Here is a 22,340-nt window from a genome sequence, read left to right on the forward strand (position 1 = left end):
ACGATATTTGGTGGAAGCCGGGGCCGTTTTCACCCGGGATTTCTTCCAAACGTGGCGAGTACCTTCACAGACCTTCGTCTCTAATTTCCACCCAAGGGGGGGGGGGGGTGAAAAAACAGGGGCTCATTCCGTTTATCGGGACCTCGGGATGGGAGCTCACGCAGGAGAGGATCTCATCTGCGCGCCCCTTGGTGGCCACCCCTCCAATACAGATTTTAAAGCCTGCTGCAAAATTGCTAAGAAACTCCAATCCAGTCTGCAACAAGATGAACGTCTTGTAGAAGTTTCCCTGGGATGCCCCTCCTTGCTTTCAGACACCCAGCGAATCTGAAGGAGATGATGGTAATTGGGGAAATTGCAGATTATGGAACTGTGCTTTGCCAAAGTAAAAGATGTCTAAACTGCCCACATATCAACATTTTAGACACAAGCAAGATGATGGAGATGGACTTCAAAATTATGGGGCATTTTACATGCGGATCCAGCAATATTGTTTTGTGCATGAAATGCCCCCGGTGGGGCTTCCATGTAGGGGAAACTGTTAATTCTCTAAACGTCTGAACCTCCATCGTCTGAGCATCAAGCAATGCACATCAGAGTCCATTTGTGAGCATATTTCGGAAGCTGACCCTTGCAGGGGTCGGAACAAGGATTGTGGAGCAGGTGCTAAAAGGAGCACCTGGGTATTGTGAGAAACCTGAAGCATTTCTCCTGGGTTATCCCCAGGGATCCCTGTCTCATGTGACCAGGGGATGGCCATCGCTCTTGGATCCCAACCCTGGGGGCGGACAAGCGAGGGAGGATCACCTGGGAAGGGGACCTTTGGAGACTGGGGAACGCCCCCAGATGAGACTCGGTGGAAACTTAGTGTGACATCAGGAAAAGGTGTGAGCCCAGCTGAGGGAGACCCATGGTGCAGTGAACCAGAAAACGTATGAACGAGAAACCCCTAAATAGAAGGGAACTTAGTTGTTGTGTGCCCAAGGCATTCTACGAACGAGACTTTTGAATGGTAAAGAGACTTTTTATCATAGAAGGCCCTGGCTTATGTCCCGAACTGCATCCTCGTGCCAGAGAAGCCAAAGTGTGTTAAAAGCTACTTAGTGCCACCTTGTCCCGTGCTGAAAACGTGGGAAAGGGAACCTCATTGTTCAGTCATCCTGATGCATTACTTTTGAACACTGTTTTCTTTTACATACATATTTTCCCAGCACGTATTTGCTGTAGTAGTGTAAGGGCAGGCAATTGGTTTTGTTAGTATAGGGCATTTTGTTTTGACGGACATTACGAGGACTGGTTTATTTATTAGTTTATGCTTGAGCGTGCTCCCATCTTTAGATATAGGGCCAGATGGGTGTTTTTCCTAACCCATACTGTTCAATACACACCCTTGAACTGTGCATCATTTGCGTCTGTCTTCACTATTGATACCATGTCTTCCTTACAGTGTCCGGCATCACCCAGTAAGTAGGTGTTAACTTTGGGGAACTAGGAGCTAATGCATAGCAGGCTGGAAATCTAACATCCACGTATGTGGCAAACTATACACATGGGACGATTCGCCCACTATAGTTTTTAATGTTTCAAGATGTTTTCTAATGCTCCTTCAGTCAAATTGGCAAACACCAAGAGCTAGAATCACATGGGTATGTCTCCATATGACCAGTAGGCCTGAGGAGTCAAAAGTAGCTCTTGGGGGTAGGGGGGGGGGGTTCCTGTTGGCACCCGTTTGCGGTCTAGATGCTGCGAGGGCCAGAAGCCTGAGGCACACAATGTTGTGCACTAAAGCACAGTGTGCTATGTGTCTGGCTTCTGGGGACGTAATATCTAGAGCGCAAACTGCGAAGGAAGGAGGCAGCCGGAGGCCAGATCCTGCAGCAGGTGGGGGGGGGGGAGGGCAGATGGTGCTGCGTAGTGGTTGATGGTTTGGTGTGGGACCCCGCGAGAGGGCCGGTTATAGAAGGGTGCCTGTGGATTGTGGCCTTTTCTTCTGGAATCCTTTGGTAACTGACATTTAGACATTGATTTGTTGGCATCAAGCTAATCACGCTCTACTAAACTACAAACTGGAACTACAGGGCTCCCAGCTCTTTGTAACTTCAAACCGTGCCTTGATGATCTAAAATTGCTGTACTGTTATTTTCAGGAATGACCAAGCCAGAAAGACCTATGAATTCAAATTCATGCCCACTTTCAATACACTGACGGGGGCTTAAACGGACATTGAGGTTTCATGAATGACTATCCCAACTGATGGACTCATTTCCACCCATAGAGATAGAGATGGAGGTGTTGGTGAGAAAACCAGGTATGCCAGAGGTCTGGGGATTTTAATCTCCCGGGGGCCAAACAACCCTCTCCACAGAATAACGGAGGACTCTGCCAATGGCAAGTCAAACTGTTTATTACACAAAACCGACAGGGATCATACAAGACCATCCAACTCTCCTGTACCCCTCTGCTCCCCAAGACATGCTCCAGATTTGACCTCATATGGCATCCTCACCTGGACCTCCCACCCCCCCCCCCAAAAACCTATCCCCAATTCTAATAGGGCGCTAGGAGTATCATCACCTATAGCTAGCCCATGTAGGCGTTACCTCGCATGTCAGATGGCTGACCTGCCCCATCCCCAAGAAACTATCTATTGCATTGTTGCAGGGTTGTAGACTTTGCCCTCTGCCATCTACCCCTGCATGTCTATCTTGTGATTGGCTGGATGTGGTCTCCCCAGGCCTCGGATCCAGTTCGGTTCTCGGCCCTCAGTGATTTCTGTGTCCCAATTGTGTCTGGTAGTAGAGCACATTTGCCTCCCCGTTGCAACATACTTCTCGTCTGTGTTGCTGAGAACAGCTCGTCGTCCCACCACGGGTAAATGCCCATTGTCTAGTTCGGCTGCGTGCCGTAGTTGTGGACCACAAAAGTGAGCGCTTTGGGTCTGCTTTTATGATGATTTATTTCATGGTCCTGCAGCTGGCCTCTTGTCTTGAGCTTGGAATGTGCTTGTGATGTCTGTCCTGGGCTGTGAGCTTTGCCTTACTGCTTTGTGCAGCATGGGACTGCTTATTTTGTCTGGTGTGCTGTAGCTGAGGTCTTCTGTAATTTTCCTTGGATTTATGTGATTTCTTCATGCTCCTGTTATGCTGTGTTTCCTATAGGTTAGTTGTATGGGGTCCTACCAGCACCGTACATACTCCTGTAGTCCCATAGGGTTAGTTGCCATAAGCATCTGCAAGCTTGCTCAGGATCTCTTGTTGCCTCGTGTTTCAGCGTTGCTGCATTTGGCTAGTGAGAAAAATAATAAAAGCTTTGATAGTATGTATATATCTGTCGCTTATTTACAGATTTGTGTATTGCATGTTCTTTGTGTATGCAATTGCGTTCTTGTAGTGCTGTGCAGGGATGTGAGTGTGCTTCATGACCAATGCTGCTGAATTGTGGTGTCACTAGTGATGTCAGCCCAGTGTTTTCTTGGCTTTTAATCGATAGTCTGTTATAGTGTTCGGATCCACGATCTTCGTTGGGTTCCCTGGGTCTGGAAGGATTTTCACTGGATATGGCTGGAATGGCTGTCTGTGGGGATGCCCCTCTCCATGCGTGCCATGCAGTGTTGCACTTGGGGGCTGTCCAAAAAATGAGTTGACTTGGAGCGCGCTTGACTCTTGCCCGTCATGCTCATGGGGGTGAGGAGGGGCATTTCTAGGACCCTCTTTAGTCCCTGCCGCCAACCTCCTCTGGTCAACCTGTCAACCACTCCTCCATACCATCACTTTCGTTCTTGGTAGCCAGATATGTTTCTCCTCCAAGGTGTCCATAATAATTTGCATGATCGTCATATTCTCCTTCTGGGTTGCACCATACCCATTTCCCCCCATAAATCTTGTTGAATGTGTTGTCGAACATATACCATCTCGTTTGGAAACAGTGGGTATTCCCTCATTCTTGTCCTCTGGCTATCTTTCTTCCACCATCTTGTCCTTTCCTTCTCCCATCATCACCTTCATCCCGATCGATTTCTCAGCATTGCGGCATTGTGTAATGCAGATCTTTAGCACGCACTAGTACTAATATTAGCAGGTACAAATGTGAAATAGGGACTCCCAATTTTTGCGCAAACTCCTCCTTCCGTTGCCGTGAGAAGGTCTAGAACATATCTTTTCTGGAGAGCCATCAACCTTACTGCTCGGAGCTCTTCTTTTATTGCGGTAAAACCATTTACTGTAGAATTTGTCGGCATTAGCTACCACAGTTATTTGCATTCATTTTGTGTTTTGTATGTGTCTGGCCTGCTGGAACCACTGACCTGAAAAACATTTCTGTCCTGCTGAATAACCTATGCTCAGGTGGTACATCATCTAGGCATGGTTCTGATGAGAAATGGTTCTCTTCACCATGCTCACTTGCTCACTTCCACAGACTGTTTATCTTTTTTCCCTTTTCTTCTACTCCAACAGATTTTTTTTCTTCATATTAGCATCCATCTCCAGGAAGTCATCTATCTTTGTTCTTCTGGGGCACTACCAGTGATGGCATATTGATGTGCACTAACGAGCAAACTCCTCCCCAGTTGGGTGGCAGCTTCTCGTATGCCTTGGATCCACACGCCCAGTAGTGGTCCATCAGTACTGCTGTGCCAACCTTCATTGCTGGATGCTTTTCTGTGTATTGACATTCTAGGTTATCTCCAACGCTCAGTACTCCCTCATTCTTGTAGCACAATGCTGGTTTCTTCAGGGGTATTATGGGCATCAGTCCAACTTCATTGTCTACCCAGGTGAGCAATTTGGCACTTGCATCCCATTATTTCAGGCACTTGCCATTTTCTCCTTGTACTGTGTTCACTGGTGTTTTGTACTAGGGTGTGTCCTACTACTCCCATATTTCCATCCTTCCTCTTTGTGTACTTGGCCGTAGACGAGCATCTGTGGTCTTTTCCCAACATCCTGGTTCTCCTAGTTCTTTCACAGCCCTCTTCGGGCAGGGTAGCTTTTTCAGTGTTTTAGTCTTGCCTTTCTCCAGGCCATCATTTATGTTTTGTATAGCTTGGTCAAACTTCCAGTAATTTTTCATCATCTCAAGAGTCTTTATGTAACTATGTTCATAGGGCAATGTTGTTTGAGGCGTCCATCTCAGTGTTGCTGTTTTCCCTTGGAATCTTCCTCAGGTTGCAACCATGGATAGTTTCATGAAGCATTGTGCTCATAGCAACTGAAATACCAGCAGCAAGAACGTTTTGGAGCTACTCGAGGCATAGGGGATTAGTGATCAGACTCACCCCAGTGGTTTCATAGCCTACTTTCGTCATGTGTTTATACTGCATATTCTACTCGAGCAGTGTCAGTAAGATCTATGTCAACCTCCCACCCCTCTACCCCCAATGTCTGTGTCAGCACTGCGCTTATCTCGACTTAGCGTGCTTTCCTGTCCACCTGACATGGTTGATCCACCCGCTGGGGTTGGGGTAGTATTAGAAGATACAGCGGTTTCACTAGACACAAATATTCGCCAGAAGATAAATGCAAGAACCCCACTTGGGATTAAGCGACACAACAAAGGTAGAATATTTGTCATTATTTCTCCCAGTTTCCCCTTTACCTGTGCTGCTGGATCTTTGCAGCTTGAAGATATCAGTTGCCCGCCTGAAAAGTGCAACAACTGTGCATTAATAGATTAGTGTTGTATTTAGGTTTAACCCCGTGTATCATGTAGTCCGACATTGTAAATGGATGTTCCAATTCTGGGATCTCTGAGTACTGCGAGGACAGATGGGGTTTACTTGTTCTAGTTGTGAGTAAGCTTGAACTAAGTATGCTATAAAAACGTGGTAGTACAGACCAGGAGGACGGGCTGAAGCTATTGGACCTTCTAATGAAGTGGACAAATTTGCTTTGGGAGGTATTGTGTTATGAATCATTGGGCAGCATGAAAGAAAACATACATTTATCGATGAATGTGTGTAGAGAGAAAAACAACAAACTGACAGTGTATCTCACTGTACGTGTAGGAAGACCTTGCCCTAACTCTGCTGCCTGTGAGCGAGTAACCATTGGGTGTCCTACTCGGTAGCGCTGGTTCCAAATTATCTCCTTGCTCATTGTGCTGATCGTTGGCCCTATCTATCTCGTTGCCAGGTGAGGCAACAGCTATGTAGGGCTTCAGTTTTGGGTTGTGCCCTATGTCCAGAGTCCAGTTGGAATTATGTTTCCTGGATTTGTTTGTGTTCCTGTTGCTGACAATTTCATTGATGTTGTCATGAAATAATTCATTCAATGCGAGTTGTCTGAAGGCTTTCACGGCACAGTTACATTATCCAATGGGTTTAGAATCTGAGGTGCATGGGCAGCACAGAGTTTGGGAGGCGGGTGATGGTGGCTTCAGGGATCTGTAATAACTTTGCCATCCTACCAGTCAAATGGAATCTGGGGATGGCTGGTGGTCTGCAGTTTTTACTTTGGATATGGTTTTGTTTCGCACTGAGCTTTTGCAGGTCTTCATAAACCTTTTTTAATTGGAAGCAGTGACACATCGGAATGACTGTTTGAGAATACAAGGTTTAAGAGGGTGTTCTCTATAAACCCTTTTATTGAAGAGGCTTTAAATAGTTGGCATTCCAATACTTGCATGCGTTGGTTTGTGCTGATTAGGAAATGCTGCCTATGATTTATCATTGAGCTGCACATTGCGAAGTATGTATATGAAAGCGGTACAAGCAAATCCTTTCTGGATTACTGAATTTCTTTTGTTTTTTATTCATAGAAAATTTAAAATGTTGACACTTACACCACGGAAAAGAAAGTACAGCTCTGCAGGCTCCTCCAGGTAAGTTATAAGACTATTCATCTTTGCTCCTTTCTAGTTAATAAAACACCTGTGTATTTTCTTCTTTTCCACGCCTGGTGTTTAAACCGTTACTAGCATTTAAGACGAAACGTAGGATGGAAGTGTGCTAGTGCTAGTTTTTATTTTTTTATTTTTTTTAAACCATTTTGTTCATGCACCACAGCCTGCTTCTGAGCAGCACTGCATGTATGCTTTCTGTACCATACTGTTGCTTTCACTGACACTATGCTTTATTTATGGTTTTTACTGATGGGATTACAGATTACAGTAATCGTTAAACTTACAAGAGAACAACTTTAAAAAAAAAATCTTACTGCATCATTATTTATCAATTTTGTTGTCTTTCCGGACCTATTTTTGCCTGGTCTTGTCTCTCATGACAAGTACAACTTCCATGGGATTTGCAGCAGTTCTTACAGCGCAACAATATTTTTCTTTCTGACTGCAATGATTTATGCTACTTTGCTAAGAGGGTACTCCCGTTTCTGGTACTTTTTATAGTGCTTGTGCCCTAGGTAGTATATTGCAGTGCTGTGAGCTGTCTGAAATTCATGTTCCTTTACAGCCCTAGGTTTTCGTGCACACCGACGTGTGGCTTGTGCATATATATATATATATATATATATATATATATATATATTTTAGTTGTGAATGGTGGTTTATCTGTCGTTTTGCCTTTACAAGACTTCTTCCTCAATGTGGTGTGGTAGTAGTTCATTGGATACCGATCTTTGTGCCCTTCTTCTTCTGTAGGGACAATTGCATGTGAAACACTGTTCGTATGTTTATTGGTAAACTACATTGGGTGACGGCCATATAGGTGGAACTTGACCAGTTTAACACATTTAAAAAAAATCTATTATGTTGTTCCATATATGCATGGTCATGCAGTAATTGCTGACTGCTATACAACTGAGAAAATATGTCATCTGTAACGCCTAAATCGGGACAATCGCCAAAATCGGTTTCACCTATAGTCTTTATAAGACTGGGTGTAAGGTAATTCTGGTAGGGTACAGTACTTGTAAAGCGCATTCACCTTGCAAAGAGGTATCAAGGTGCTGAAACAGTGGGTACAGGTGAACCGAACCTAACTAAACCAGGTTGGATGCAGCTGCACGCGCCCCCCCCTCCCCCCTGTACCAACAGGAAGTCCCCATTCAAGCAGGAAACTGAAAGGTCTCCAGGTTGTATTTTGTAGTGTAAATGATTTTCCTTTCCCTGCAGAAACCCGGGGAGCGAGTTCCACAGCTGTGCAGCTTGAAGCGATGGTACCGCGCCCCACACCCACTTCACCCAGCTGAACTTGAGCACTGACAAAAGATTAGCTGAGGCCGAGCACAGACCTATCCCAGGAACATAACAGCAGAATTTAGCACTTATAAAGTCTGGCGTCCGACAGTACCGAGCTTGATGCACAATACAGAGTATTAAACTTCATCTACTGGAAGCCAATATAAGCCTTCCAGCGCTGGGGTGATGTGCTCTCTCCGTCGGTCAGGCATACCCTCACTGCAGCACTCTGGATTCTTTGCAATCTGCTTAACACCCATTTTCATCAGTCCTAGACCTAGTGCATTACAGAAATCCAGACTGCTTGAAATGAAGGCGTTTACTATCTGTGTTTTGAGCAAAAGCAAAGCAGTCCAAGAGACCTTTTAGGGTGCGCAGATGGAAAAAACAGGAACCAGAGACTTGGAGATTTGTTTTTCTAGAGAAAGGAGAAGATGAACACCTAGGTTCTTGACCTTTAGAGGCCATGGATTGGATGTTATTGAACATCAAAGAACCCATTAAAGGAGATTCTCTGTTTATATTACCATAGTGCTTAACAACAACTTCATGTTCGACGATTGATATTTCGTCCTGATCTCTGGAACTTCAATGCGGGCAGCAATGGCCACCAGCTATGCTAATACTTACATGGCTTACCTGGAGGAAACCCAAGTAGTCCACAACCCGAGATGGAGGAAACATTTGAAATGTTTTGTGAGGTATGTAGATGACCTGTTTGGGATATGGCGTGGCACCGCAGAAGAACTAGAGGGGTTCTTTCAATTTATGGATACGCTTTCCCCAAGGATTAAATTCGCTCACAAATGGAGTAAAACATCAATTGAATCTCTGGATGTTCTAGTCTATTCAAAACAAACCAACTTGAAACAACTGTATTCATAGAAATGACTGTCAAAAACAGCCTATTACTGGCATCCCGCTTCCATCCAAAAAGAACCATATAGAGTATCCCCTTAAGTCAATTTCTCAGGTATAGACTGATTATATCTGAAGAACAAGAATATACAACCAAAGCCGCAGAACGTACTAAAACGTTTTTGGAACGAGATTACAAGGAGCCGGTACAAGGCCATGCGACCAGAGATGACCACATCCAAATCTGAAGCATTAAAACCACAAACTGATCTCTTATGTCGCCACCCACTCCCAACAGAATAATCAGATAAAAAAAAATAATTAAAAAGAATTGGAACTAGATCTGACACTAGCAAAATTATTCCCTAATCCACCACTCTTTGCATATATTAAAAGTCGGTCACTACGTGACCATATTATTAAAGCAGACTTTGGACATAAAAAACAAGAAAAAAACTTCAATGGAACCATACCATGCAATAACTGCAATTGTTGCCATGGGAAACACCAATCATCCACACAAAGGGCACCAGATGCCATTACTGAATACATCAACATGTGACACCAAAAAATAGGATTAATGGGATTAAATGCCCCTGCAGGATATACTATGTGGGACTAACAACCAGAAAAGGTAAAACACGGTGGTGCGAACATCTGACTGTCATCGGAGAGGTCTCCTGTGGCACAACATTTCAACCAACAGACCCACAGTTGCACGCATCCTAGGAGAGGCGGTAGAGACATTTATTGGAATTAACAATTTGACGCAATACATCCCCGAGTTATGAATTTGCATTGGGACCTGAACTACCTATAAGTACACACTCACTCAGAACAATGTGAAACCTTTGACTGCGAACCAGTGTAACAGACACATGAGATGTCAGTCAACCACATGACCGACATAACGCAACATCTTCTTCTCGAACAGTGCATCACTTATTCAGGCAGAGCCTCTGTATACTCTTGGATGAACCAAGCCCCCCTTTTAGAATATCCCTCTTACCCTGGACACAGGAATAATAGCTGAATTTGGATTCTAATTAGATTGGAAATCTATTGTGATTATCCTTTATTATATGCAATCTATTGATTTAATACAAAAAGAATTGAAGATGGCACCCTGTTTTTACCGACTCAACGCCACACTGCAATATCAATTAACGGCCAGGCACCATCGTCGCCTAGCAACGAGCTGCCGAGAATCAATGAGAGAGCGAGCAAATGCAGACCCGAAGAACAATGGAAGCAAAGGTAAGACTTGCATAAACCAAACTCTGAATTAATACATCCATCGGAAGAATTTGTAGACGCGCATTATGTCCGCTTATACGATCAAGCAGCTAACACTGGGACACTTTCCTCGTGGGACGAGTTAGGCCCATTTTGAATACCTTCAGCACATCTGAGCTTCACAACATATCTAGATCCGATGCCCTGTCATCCTTGACACCCATATCAGAAGTGGGTGAGTAAGACATCACCACTGTAGTATTGTACAATTTCGAAAATAGAGGGTACATTTTGCACCCGCTGCACAGCGCAACGACAACTTGGAAACTAGATTGCCTCTGCTACAACTTCTTACAACTAATGTAATCCTGTGTCCACAGACACAGTGTGCCGAATTAATGAAGGCATATTTACTTCTGATTTCCTGTCAGGAAGATGACAAAACCCAGTGCTTTTATTCCATTAATGAAAATGGAAACTAGGTGAGTCGATGTCGCCTACATTAAAATCAATGGGACTGCAACGTTTAACATATTTTGGCCTCGACGTGGGACCCAGCGCTGATTCCTAGCGACTGATCGAAACCGACCCAGCTGTCCTATCTCTAAACTTATGGCTTTAAAATTTCACCCACAGAACTGGCGCTATTAATTTTCCAATACATCTGAACTACATCAGAACTCGTGAAATGTGTATTCAAAGGTCAGTGATGGAGGTTAATTGATCCACTGAACTTGACAAAAAAAGTACATTGTTATTGAAGTGCCTTCTTGAACACTGATATCCGATTATCTTTACTTTAACCTTTAGAATCGAACTACATCCCCAGATATCCTTACCTGAAGAAGGGCAACTCTGCCTGAAACGCATAGTAACCAATAGGAGATGTCAGTCTGAGAGACTTAATCTCTTCAAGAACTGTAACATCCATCCCTATTGAGATATCTGGTTTATTAAGACTCTCCAGAACTGAATTGCTTGGATATCAGGACATAATGTTATTGAATGTTCTCTTTATTTGTTCTTTTGTTTAAAAACAATCTCATAATCATTTTCAATGATTACCCAAGTGTTATATTGCTTGTCAAGAATAACAGTGTAAAATACATGCTTATTTACTTTCTACAAATGCAAGATGTTAAATACTTATCAGCTATTGAATTGCTTTATATACAAAACAGTGTTAAAAAAAAATAAACTTTTTTTCCCATATTTGGACTTGACCAATCTAATCTTTTGAGTTATATTGTTTGACAATTATATTGTTTAGTGTGTGCCCTAGACTGCCCTTCGAAGGACCTCTGCAGCTGCCAAACCAACAATAGTAGCAGAGCAAATCATCTCTGTTTTCTGGACATAGACTTTAAGCTTGATTTGGAACATTCAAGTGCTGACCTGTTTCAGATATTTACCCTGCCCCCCCCAGGAGGTCCGCATCCTTAAATACTTGGCCTGAGTGTAATCCATGTAAATGTAAAACCTCACACCTGCAGATCTAATGAGCTGTGCTAACTGTCTCATATAGAGGTTTAACAAAAAGGGGACTCTGGGAAGATCCCTAAGGGGCACCAAAGAACACTGCTTTCAGAGCCCAATTCAAAAGGTGGAGCACACCACCAACTGGGATCTATCCGATAGAAAATAAGTGAGCCAATCCAAGATTCTGTCATAAAGCCTGTAACAACTGAGGAAAAATGGCACGGTCAACCGCATCAAAGGCAGCCGAGAGATACACTAGGATTAGAATCCCTGCGCCTATGTGGTGGACTGCCAGTCTCAAATCCTCCACTATGGCCACAACCAATGACTGTGATACAGCCTGAGCCTGTCTGAGGGGGCGTCAAGCCACTTATGTGATTTAGCATGGGTCTGCAATTGCTGTGCCGCTAGTGATTCCGTTAATTTACATACAGGTAGTAGGGAAATGGGCTGATGGTTCGACCAGCAAGCATTGACCGTAGATTTCCTGAAAAGAGGGATCACTGCTGGCCTCATCGGAAGGTGGAACTATGTCGGATGCAAAATATCTATTCATAATCTGACACAGCACACGCACAATCTAAATTTCCCCCCTCCTCCCCAACCCTCCTTGACAGAATAACGTTTTTGCAGGACATGGATCATGTTCCAAGCCTGAGGGACGACGTTATAGTGTCCAGAAGGTGCAATTGTGTGACGTGCGCAACATATTTAAACTGGTCACTTGCCATGGGTGCTTAAAGCTGTATGCTTCAAACCCCCCACCCGCCCCCTGAAGTTCCTCTTGAATTACCATGCTTTTATCTATAAAGAAACTGGCCATTTTCTCACAAAATATTTGATGGTATTGGGGTCTTCTTAACAGCCAAAGGTGCCTGCAATTCTCCCAGAACTTGGTGGTGGTTGAAAAAAATGCAGGCCGAAAAACAGCTCTGCTTTGACCTAATAATAATTTTCTTGAAATTCTACAGAGAGCGTTCATGCACCACTTTGGCTTGTCTCTCACTTTAGAAAGTGCAGAATGTTTTCTGAAAGGTCTTGTGATAGAATGGATTTACATGCCTCCACTATGGATACAGTGTTATTATGCTCAGAAAGATTGCTGCTAACCAAGACTGCTGACCCGACCCAAACCGTGGATACCCGGTCTGCTATCCAAATGTGTATGATGCAGGGGGAGGTTGGGGATGTAATGGTAACATTTGCCGGAAAATTGCATTGGGCATGGAAGGAAACATCCAGGATATGGTGAAAGGTGATATGGGGTCAAGGAATGGATTTGGTTTCTGACTTTTTCCATGTTAGCCCCAGTTGTCTCGCATGAGCTGGGGTAACGTGTGAGACTGCCATTGGATTTTAAATGAAACCAGTGCATACTTACTGAATCGCCGGTTTCTTCACCTGTCTATACAGATACAACCCGAAAATTGCCAATTAGGATGTCATGAAATGCCAGGCGGGCTCGCTAAGGTTAAAAGTTTGTTGTGTGGGACTGACCCAGGGGAGCCAACTTAAGGAGGTTGGCCAACCAGGTGGCCTAGGTGACTTGGGGGGTGGAGGGGAACCTACCCGACCGCTATGTTCTCCACAAAGGTGGGGATCCTTGTTAACCTGGGCCTGATACTGCATTAGTGGATGAACTATCGTTCCCAATATTCTGGCTGTTGGATACAATGAAACTTTGAACTGTGGGAGGGGAGAGGTTTTGAAGGACCTTGTGGGGAAGGCCACCTTCCTGGAGGGGTTTGTTACTGCTTGTCTGGGTCAACATAACCATCATTTATGTTGCAAAAAATTGCAGGTGTTACCAACAAGTTCAGGCCCCTATATCCCTGGAGGCAGCTTAAGTCTCAGTGGGAGTGGGGCCTATATTGGACCCAGTGCAGGTTTGAGTTTCTGTTTTGGGTGATGTGGATCTTGTGGCTCAGACCATCCCTAGTAGTAGCCACATTGAAATTAGTTCGGAGCCTGTTAAGGGTTTGGCCTCGAAGATGTCTACACATTCTAAAATGGCAAGTAAAAAGAATAATAGAAGCTCTAAAATTTTTCTGAACCTGCAGTCCCTAAATGTGAGGAAAGTTTATACCAAACCTGATGGGAAGGCACCTAAAACTAAACACAGAAATAATGTTGGGTTGAAACAGCAGGAACAGGGAAATGATATGGCAAAACGTTCAAAGAATGAAGGCGCAGAGGTATATCATCCAAGGGACTTACTGGGGGCTATGAGTAGCCCTGAGTGTCTCATTAGATGTCAGTAATATTTCGGTGTACTCCATGATGAGCAGATTGAGGAAAACATCCAGGAGGCTATGGCTCAATGGTCTGTGTGAAGAGGTTCGAAAATGGGGCTGGGTAAAGGAAAATGCTTTGTTGTGAGATAAAATTTTAATATCATTGAAGGGATATAAGTCAAGTGTGCTATTGCATAACGATCGGCTCAACTATCAAGAAAACTGCTCAAGGTCTACCCGATATTTGCCAAATCCAAGACTAACATGAACTTGGCAAAGGCGCCGAAGTCCCAACAAATAATGACTGAGAAGGCTATCCCCATGGCGCATATCCCCATGGCGCATATCCCCATGACGCATACTATTGATGAGGTGGGTAATGGAGCTGCTAAAAGTAGGAAACTCCCAGAGATGCCTCCTGTGACATTGTCCCCTAAAGGAGGGTCGAAAAAGTTATCAAAAGGGAGAAATGTGTAACCGTAAAATCCTGAGAGGAATACGACTAAGCCAATGAGTGATTCTAATTGTGTACTTTTGAGTTGTTTGAAAGTTCAAACAGAATTCCCTTAAACTAAAAATATATATTCTCTCCCTTTTTCTTTGAGATTCCCAGCCTTCACTTGGTTACAACGGAAGATATTGAAATTGTGCAGTTCGGTTACATGTAATAACTAATAATGAAAAAAGAACAAATGCAAAGTAACCTATTCCAAAATAATATTCATTTTTCATTGTTTTTTGGGGGCAGGGGGGTCTCTCTCCTGAAGCCCTTTTTTTTTTTTTTTTTTAAATATTTTTTTTTCTCCCACTGCCAAAACCACTATTCCCTCTCCCAACCCCATTTTTAGTTATTTTGGAATTATTTTTTCATTTGTTATATTTTCTTTAGTTGTTTTGGATTAGATTGGAACTTGGATTGCTTTGATATTCAGAACGTTTATTTACACTCTAGTATGCTTTAAACAATCTTAATGGAGGAGTCTTGGTTTCTTGCATTGGGTTTTGAAGTGGTGGATAGGGGGCAGATAACTCCAATGAACCCAAGTCCTCGCAGAGATACCCAGTTTAGGATGGGTGAATTCTGGGGAGAGGAGGGAGGAGTTGACACCGGGACAGTATGGAGGTCATCCTTGTGGACAAGGTATGGTGGTAAGGGATTGGACGCAAGTTGGGCCCGTTGCTCAGGCGGTTAGAGGGGTGAATGGTTGGGATAAGTGATGTAGGGGGAGGGTTGTATCCTGGAACTCCAGGGGGTTTGCTAGTATTGGAAATAGCCAAGCTAAGTTGAAATTTGATATTATTTGTATACAGGAAACCTTATTGATGGATACACCCTTGATTGATGGGTATGACGTGGAATTCATTGGGGCTCAACGTGGCCTTATGGGCCGTCACTTTGGGGGTCTACTGACAGCCGTGAAGCAAAATCTGGTCTCAAGACGCGCCAAGTAGAGCTTGAGATAAGTTACAGGCTTGCAACCATCCTGGAGTGGCCAGACAAGGGTCCTGAGGCATTGGCAACATGTTTACCGATTAATGTGTATTCGAATTTGGAGCATTGCCTGGTGGTGGTGGTGGTGTTATCGTTATCTAACCTTTTGTTGTGGTGGGGGGGTAGTGGGGGTAAATCCCTGTTTTTGGGGGGGGAGAAATCCCTGTTGGGGGGGCCAGGGGGAGATCCCTGTTGGCAGGGGGGGGTGGGGGAAATCTGGGAGGATCCCAGAAGATGGTGCTTCAATAATCCTCCACAGGGATTTCGATGCAGAGTGTTTGGAGGACATATGGTATCGGGCCCCAACGAGAGTAGAAACCTCTAGTGCAGCTTGTGAAAGGGGTGAGCTGATTAAAACTGAATTGGAAGCATTGGATCTGGCAGCCTTAAATTATAATTGTACTGGTGATGTGCCGCCAGCGTTACCTTGGTCTAATTGTGTGCTCGCGTTTCTAGTGGACTGTTTGTATCCCCATGATCTGTTTAAGGGGTTGGAGAGCATCTTCTCTGATCTGAGTGATCATTCTATGGTGGTCTGTGATATCCCAGGGTTAATCCCGGTGGCGGCTAGGTCCCCAGGATTTATTGTTGAGAGAGACCAAGAACCTGTGTGGTAAAATGGTCCCCTAAAATTGCACCTATGTTCGAGGAAAGCATTGCAGCTTTTATTAAGAATTATCCCTACTAATGCTGGGTGCTTTTGGTCTCAATTACTGCTACGCTGGTTGCGCTCCTGACAAGGCAGCTAAAATGAGGAGGTAAACGGCTGGGTGGGCATAATTGTTGATCCAGAGGTTCATGTTTGTAAAAAAACAAATGAGGGCCATTATCAAAAATATCAGCTTTGGAAAGCTGGGGACGGTGAATAATCCATTGCAAAAGTGAAAAGGGAATGTCAAAATTGGTGGGGCATACATTCCTGTTGGGTATCAATGAAGCAGAGAATATGCTGGCTTGTATAAGTGGAAATTCCTCGGGGTACCTTTGGGAAATTTGTCACACAGAAGTTTGTACTACTATCTTGGACACACGCCATCCCATAGAAAGTTTGGGTACAGCATTTTAAAGATCTCTATTTTCAGGATGGTTTTTGGGGTAGCAGCTCCATCCATGACTGGGTAGGAGCTTTGACATGTGATGAGTATATCCTCATGTTGATTAAAACCAGTAAGAAGTCAGATGCCCCAGGCCTAGACAGGCTGTCACATGTGAGCTTAAAATATAACCCTAGGCTCTGTGCAACTATATGGTCTTAATTGTTTGCAAATATATTGGAGCATCAGATTACCTGGCTCATGGGGGTGATGCCCTGATTGTGCCCATCTGTAAAGGAGATTGTATGTCACCTTCGCAGTACTGGCCAATTTCTCGAAGCATCCAACAATGTGCCAGGTTACTGCTAAAGAAATTCCAGATGGGGGGGCTGCAGGGCCTGATTTCCCTGGATTGGTGTCGGGTTTTAAGAAAGGAGTAGGGTTGTCACTAAATAGCTTTGTGCTGATCGTTGGCGAAGGAGGCTTGGAGGCCGATGTTGCCTTCCTGGACATCTAAGGCATTCGATGGTGTCAACAGGGCAGCCCTCGTGGAAAAGCTTTAATAAGGATGGCTGTCCTCGCCCATTAATTGACCTGCTTGAAGCTCTCCATTTAGGGACCAAAATAATCCTTGTTCTGGATTGACACTAAACGTGGTTTGCGCCAGGGGTAGGTGCTTGTACCTTGCCTCTTTAATTACTATATAAATTACATGTCATGTTGGGAAAAGTGGAGGACTAATCCCAATATTTGAACTATGCGAATGATATGGTTATCCTGGATATGACTCCAATTGGCCTGCAACTGGGCTCTTAATAGCATTCCGTCATACTTGGCGACTCTGGACATCCCAACTAATGTAGACCAGTCAAATGTTCTGGTATTCAATATAGGGCGTTCAAAATGGAAAAAATGTAGATGGTCCCTGAATGGCCAGAATATTTAAGCACTATGATATATTCCTCCAGAGGGAGGCTGGGACCCCTGAATGACTTGAAACCAAAATTTGTGGCAGCAGCCTCCCAGCTAAGACCATTTGATCACAAATTTGGGAGATTCCAAGCGCTTCTGCCGATCGAACAATTTTGTCAAATTCTGCCTCGCCTGATCTTTGGTGCCGAACCGCAGGATCCGGGAAATCCATGGGCAAAATTGGAGGCCATGCAGTGGAGGAACGTTTTTGCACTCCCCAACACTGTGCCATTGGTTGGGGTACTCTATGACTAGGGCAACTACCAATCCAGGCTTTTGTTGAGTGGGAGAGAATGCAATTGTTTCGGACGTCCCTGACCATCTTTTTTTCTTGTATTTAAACTCCTAGTGGGTAAAGGGCTCTGCAGTGGGGAAGCAATTGTAACAAGTTGCTTCAAAACATTCACATGTCAGTTGAGTTCCGGATAATCCAAACAAAGTAGAAATGTAGCTGCACAGATATGTATGGATTGAACTGAGGGTGGAGCTACTGGAGTATAGCCGTTTTAATTAAGGGAGACCTTGGGTGGAAGAGGGAATGCACCAAGGGGATCTCGTTTGTGCCGCTATTGTCTGACTGAGGATGAATGTCTAAAAGATCTGTGTGTATTATGCCCTGCTCTAGATTCACTTGGGGAAAATAAAATTATCCTAGACTGGCTGGGTTTTGAGTATTTTTGGATCAGTATTTGAAATACAAATGCAATTTCAATACTGTTAAGGGTTTTAGACTTTCTGGCAATTGTCTTCGATTTTTAATCATATGAATCTAGTTTTATGTAATGAATTATGTATTAACTGTATGTCTAGTGTTAATGTTTTAAAAGTACAAATGTGAACTAAAATGCACAATAAATATAAAACTAAAGTGTTTTTTTTTTGTTTTTTGTTTTTTTCTCCAACCTCTGCTGTTCTTACTTTGTTATTCACTCATCAGTGTACTGGAAAACTATTCCTTCCTTATCACCTGTCTCCTTCCGTTTCTACAAAGACTCTGGTGCTAGTATCTTTGTAGCCTTATTGTGTTTGTCATAGAAGTTATCCAGTAACTGGACTGATGCAGAGAGCTGGCTAAAGCATCTGGCTCCTCGAAAAAAGGTCCTAAGCTCCTAATGCTGAGAATTTCCCAATTGTGTAACTCCTAAACCTCCCCCTGCCCCTGCATTACCGATGAATTACAACCCAATTTCACTGTGACTATTCCCGTTTGATTGGCCCATAGAAAAGGGTTGGGTGGGGCCACTATCACTGAATTTGAATGATCAAAAGTGCAGTCCAGTGTGTGACCAGTGAGTTGGACTCACCACCAACTGTTTAAGCCCTAACCTAGAATGGGATTCCAAAAGAATTTGGGCTCTGAGATTGACTTCTTCTGTTCAATAGTTGAGTTAATCACCCAACACAATCAATCGCATGCAAAAAGGAAATGCTTGTAACCAGCTGGAAAAATGATCTCTCTCCCATCGGTCCACCTAGGTGGTTTTCTATAATGGCTGAGTAACCCAGGGGTATTAAATCTTTCATTGCAACAGTCTAGCAGAGGGCTCTTTTATGATGGGGCTCGTCTACAAAGGTTTGTTCACTAGAGGGCTCGTTTATGGTAGAGCTCTGTTACAAGAGCTCCCACCCTGGACTGCGTTTTCTTGCAACCCCACTGTTTCGGCGACTTGTGCGACGTGCATCGGATTCGTCTGCGCCCGTCTTGCTGCTAGGCCGCCTGTTGAGTTCCTCGTGCACTGTCCAAACCTCCTTCCTCAATGGTGCTCTCCATCTCCCCTATCTACTCTAACTGCTATTCTATCACCTATCCTACCTCTCTCTCGACCCCTGGAAGGAAAACCTTTAAAGCGTTCCTGGTCTTCAACCCTGGCCTGCCCATCGCTGACATATACATCAATGCTTCCTCCAGGCAAACTATCACTGATAGCCTTTTTGTTGCCCCCTCGCCAGACCTATGGGCTCCTCATATGGTCTCAATCCTATCCCCTTTTCTCTTTGCCCATTAATGGTGGTACCAGATGGGAAGTACTCTTGGCACACTTACCATCCTATAAGTGTGTCATTAATGTCTATCAGAATGGCACTGTCATGACCCATGGCTCTCAGCCCAGCCTCCTCCTTATTGACTGGTGTCTTCTGGCTTTCACTCATCAACTTCCTTCTCTTGACTTTCCTCCTTTTGCTACCCAGCAGGCGCCTTCGCCACCACCAACTGGTGTTCTACATCCCTGTACCCCTCCTCTGAAAACCTTTTAAAGGTGGCAACCAGCTTCTCTTAGGTACTCTTAATGCTTGCTCTGCCATTATACACTCTTCCGCCGTCCGTCTCCTTAAATATTTTAACCTTCACTTTCTCGCCCTCCCTGAGACGTGGTTCAATGCCAGCTTGTCACTGCACTTCTTCCTGAGTGCTAAAAGATAATCTCCAATCTCGGGCCCAACCAGTCTGGAGGCGGAATGACCCTGATCTTCCCTAAATGGGTCTATGCTATTATCATACCCACTCAATCCTGTTCTTCCTTTGAATGCATTGTCTGCAGGCTTGGTGTCTCTCCTACACTCTTGCTTCCTCTAGGTGTCTCTCCTACACTCTTGCTTCCTCTACAGGCCCCTTGGCCTGGTCTTCCTCTTCCTTTCTGACTGGGCAGACCCCGCCTCTTCGCTCCTGACCTCTACCTCCAAGCTTCTCCTTCCAAGAGACTGCAACATTCATCTTACTCTTCTTATGCGGCCACTGTACTCTCTGCAACCTCTTTGACCTTCCCTTACCATTCTTCCCACTGGTCCGACCCACTCAGCCGGACACACATTGGATGAGCTCATCTCATCAAACATCCCTCTCACTACACCTATCTCCTGGTTTACCATGCTCTCACCTGGAGCTCCTGAGCTCCCTGGCTATGCCATTGGCTGCACTGCCAGTCTCCTTCACTGTCATTCGACCAGTGAAGCGAGTGTCAGTCGCTACTTTTGCCTCTACTTTCATCCCACCTCCTACACCTGCTATCTATTCTCCGCTGACACAGGCCTTGGTAACCTTCACCTCCAACACCCTTACCCCTGTCATGAGGATCTGCTTGAAGCCTGCCTCCAAGCGCAACAGCTGGTTTGATTCTGACCTAGCCTCTCTGAAACGCAAGTGCAGAGTTGCTGAACGGAAGTGGCAGACTTCAAGCACATCCACTGACACACTGGCCTGATGCCTGCTCCAAAGGCAATACCATCTCTCCATCCGCTACTAGAAGAGGGCCCATATCCCATCTTGCATCTCTGGGACCACCAACCATACGGCTGAACTGTTCAAAATCTGTAAGGAACTTGCCAATCCGATTGCAATTTCAACTTCTCTTCCATCCCAGGCCCTCTGTAATGCACTAGCCTCCCATTTCATAACCAAAACGGAGTACATCCTGTCCTCGCTCCCGCCCCACTCTCTCCCTCCCCAATACTCTCCTCCTTCTCATCCATAGCACTGGATGAGGTCTCTAAAGTTGTCCGCTCTATGAAAGTCCCCTCCAAACAGGTGCTCCCCTGCTCCTCCAGAACTATCAAGAATAACATGTCTTCTCCCGCTCCTGCCTTGGCTGATTTCTGCAACCACTCAATTGCCACTGGCTCCTTTCCACTATTGTTCAAGCACTCCCTTGTGCACCCTCACCTAAAAACCGCCATCTGCCAACCCCTCCTGCGCGGCTAACTACTGCTCTATCTCCACTACTTCCTTCCTGAGCGAACTCTTGGAGAAGTTGTTCATCTCCCAACTGACCCACCACACTGAATCTGTTGGCTGTCTTCATGACCACCAGTCTGGCTTCAGAGCATCCAGAGGCACGGAAACTGCTCTCCTGAACACCCGTGAAGACCTGCTCTCAAACCTTGATTTCCCGCCTTCTTTTCTCATCCTCCTTGCCTTTGACACAGTCAATCATGCCACCCTCCTACAGCGGCTCTGTGACTCCCTTGGTATCGCTGACCTGGCACTGGTTGGTTGACCTCCTTCCTATCTAATCTACCACCCCAACTGGGCCCTTTCCTCTCCTCCTTTACACTTTATACCTGCAGTGTCCTTCGGCTCTATCCTATCTCTGTGGCCCTTCATCATCTACTCTGGCCAACTTGATCTCCTCCTTCTCTCCTCATTTCCAGTGTTATGCCGATGATGCACAGTTATTCTTCAAGCTTCCCTCCACTACCTCTTCTTCCTCTCCCATTCCTGACTGTCTGACTACTATTCAGGCATGGTGCATGGCTAATGATCTTAATGCCAGTAAGAACGAGATCCTTCTCATTTGGACCCCTGCTCCCTACTTCCCTTCCACTCTCTGGCCGCCCTCCTTGGGAGCCCTCATTGCACCATCTTGAGGCTAAAAACCTTGTCATCTTTTACTCCCCTCTCTCCTTCTCCCTTCACATTGCGGGCCTTGCCAAGAAGGCCCACTTTCAACTTCACCACCTGAGATGCACCCACCCCTTTTTAAATGTTTTTTTTTAATCTACCCACCCGCCCCCCTCCCACACTCTCCAACGCCCACCGAAACACCATGTCTCCAGAACTCTGGTTCTCTCTAGGCTGGACTACTGCAACAGCCTCTCCTCAATCTGCCTCTTTCCTCTCTTCGCCCCCTTCAACTAATGCAGAGTAGGACTGCAAGAGACTTATCCTTGACCTCAAGCCTATGGACCACATCTCTCCATCCATAAAATCTCTCCACTGGCTCCTGGTGGCTGCAAGGATCCAATTCATGACCCCCTGTCATGCACAAGGCTTTCTGGGGCCTGGGCCCCCTGCTTCACTTCCTAAATAACTCTCTGCTAGAGCCCTTCAGTCCTCTAGCTCAAACTCTCTTCAGATCAGACATTTTACCAAGCAGGGAGGTGGGGGTAGATCTCTCTCTCACTCAC

The 22,340-nt window shown here is 45.0% G+C and overlaps 1 protein-coding gene across 3 annotated transcripts in view; it reads left to right on the top strand.

The window, feature by feature from the left end:
• Nucleotides 1–22,340, top strand: part of ESCO2 (establishment of sister chromatid cohesion N-acetyltransferase 2) — a 630,612-nt gene that overhangs the window by 26,299 nt on the left and 581,973 nt on the right. For all 3 annotated transcript variants that reach the window (XM_069605632.1, XM_069605634.1, XM_069605633.1), the window contains exon 2: nucleotides 6,757–6,819. In XM_069605632.1, the coding sequence (XP_069461733.1) occupies nucleotides 6,767–6,819 (53 nt within the window). In that variant the 5' untranslated portion in view covers nucleotides 6,757–6,766. The remainder of the gene's footprint in view (nucleotides 1–6,756; nucleotides 6,820–22,340) is intronic.

Source organism: Ambystoma mexicanum, chromosome 4p (genome assembly GCF_040938575.1).
Source record: "Ambystoma mexicanum isolate Mex_15411 chromosome 4p, UKY_AmexF1_1, whole genome shotgun sequence".
NCBI classification, from domain to species: Eukaryota; Metazoa; Chordata; class Amphibia; order Caudata; family Ambystomatidae; genus Ambystoma; species Ambystoma mexicanum.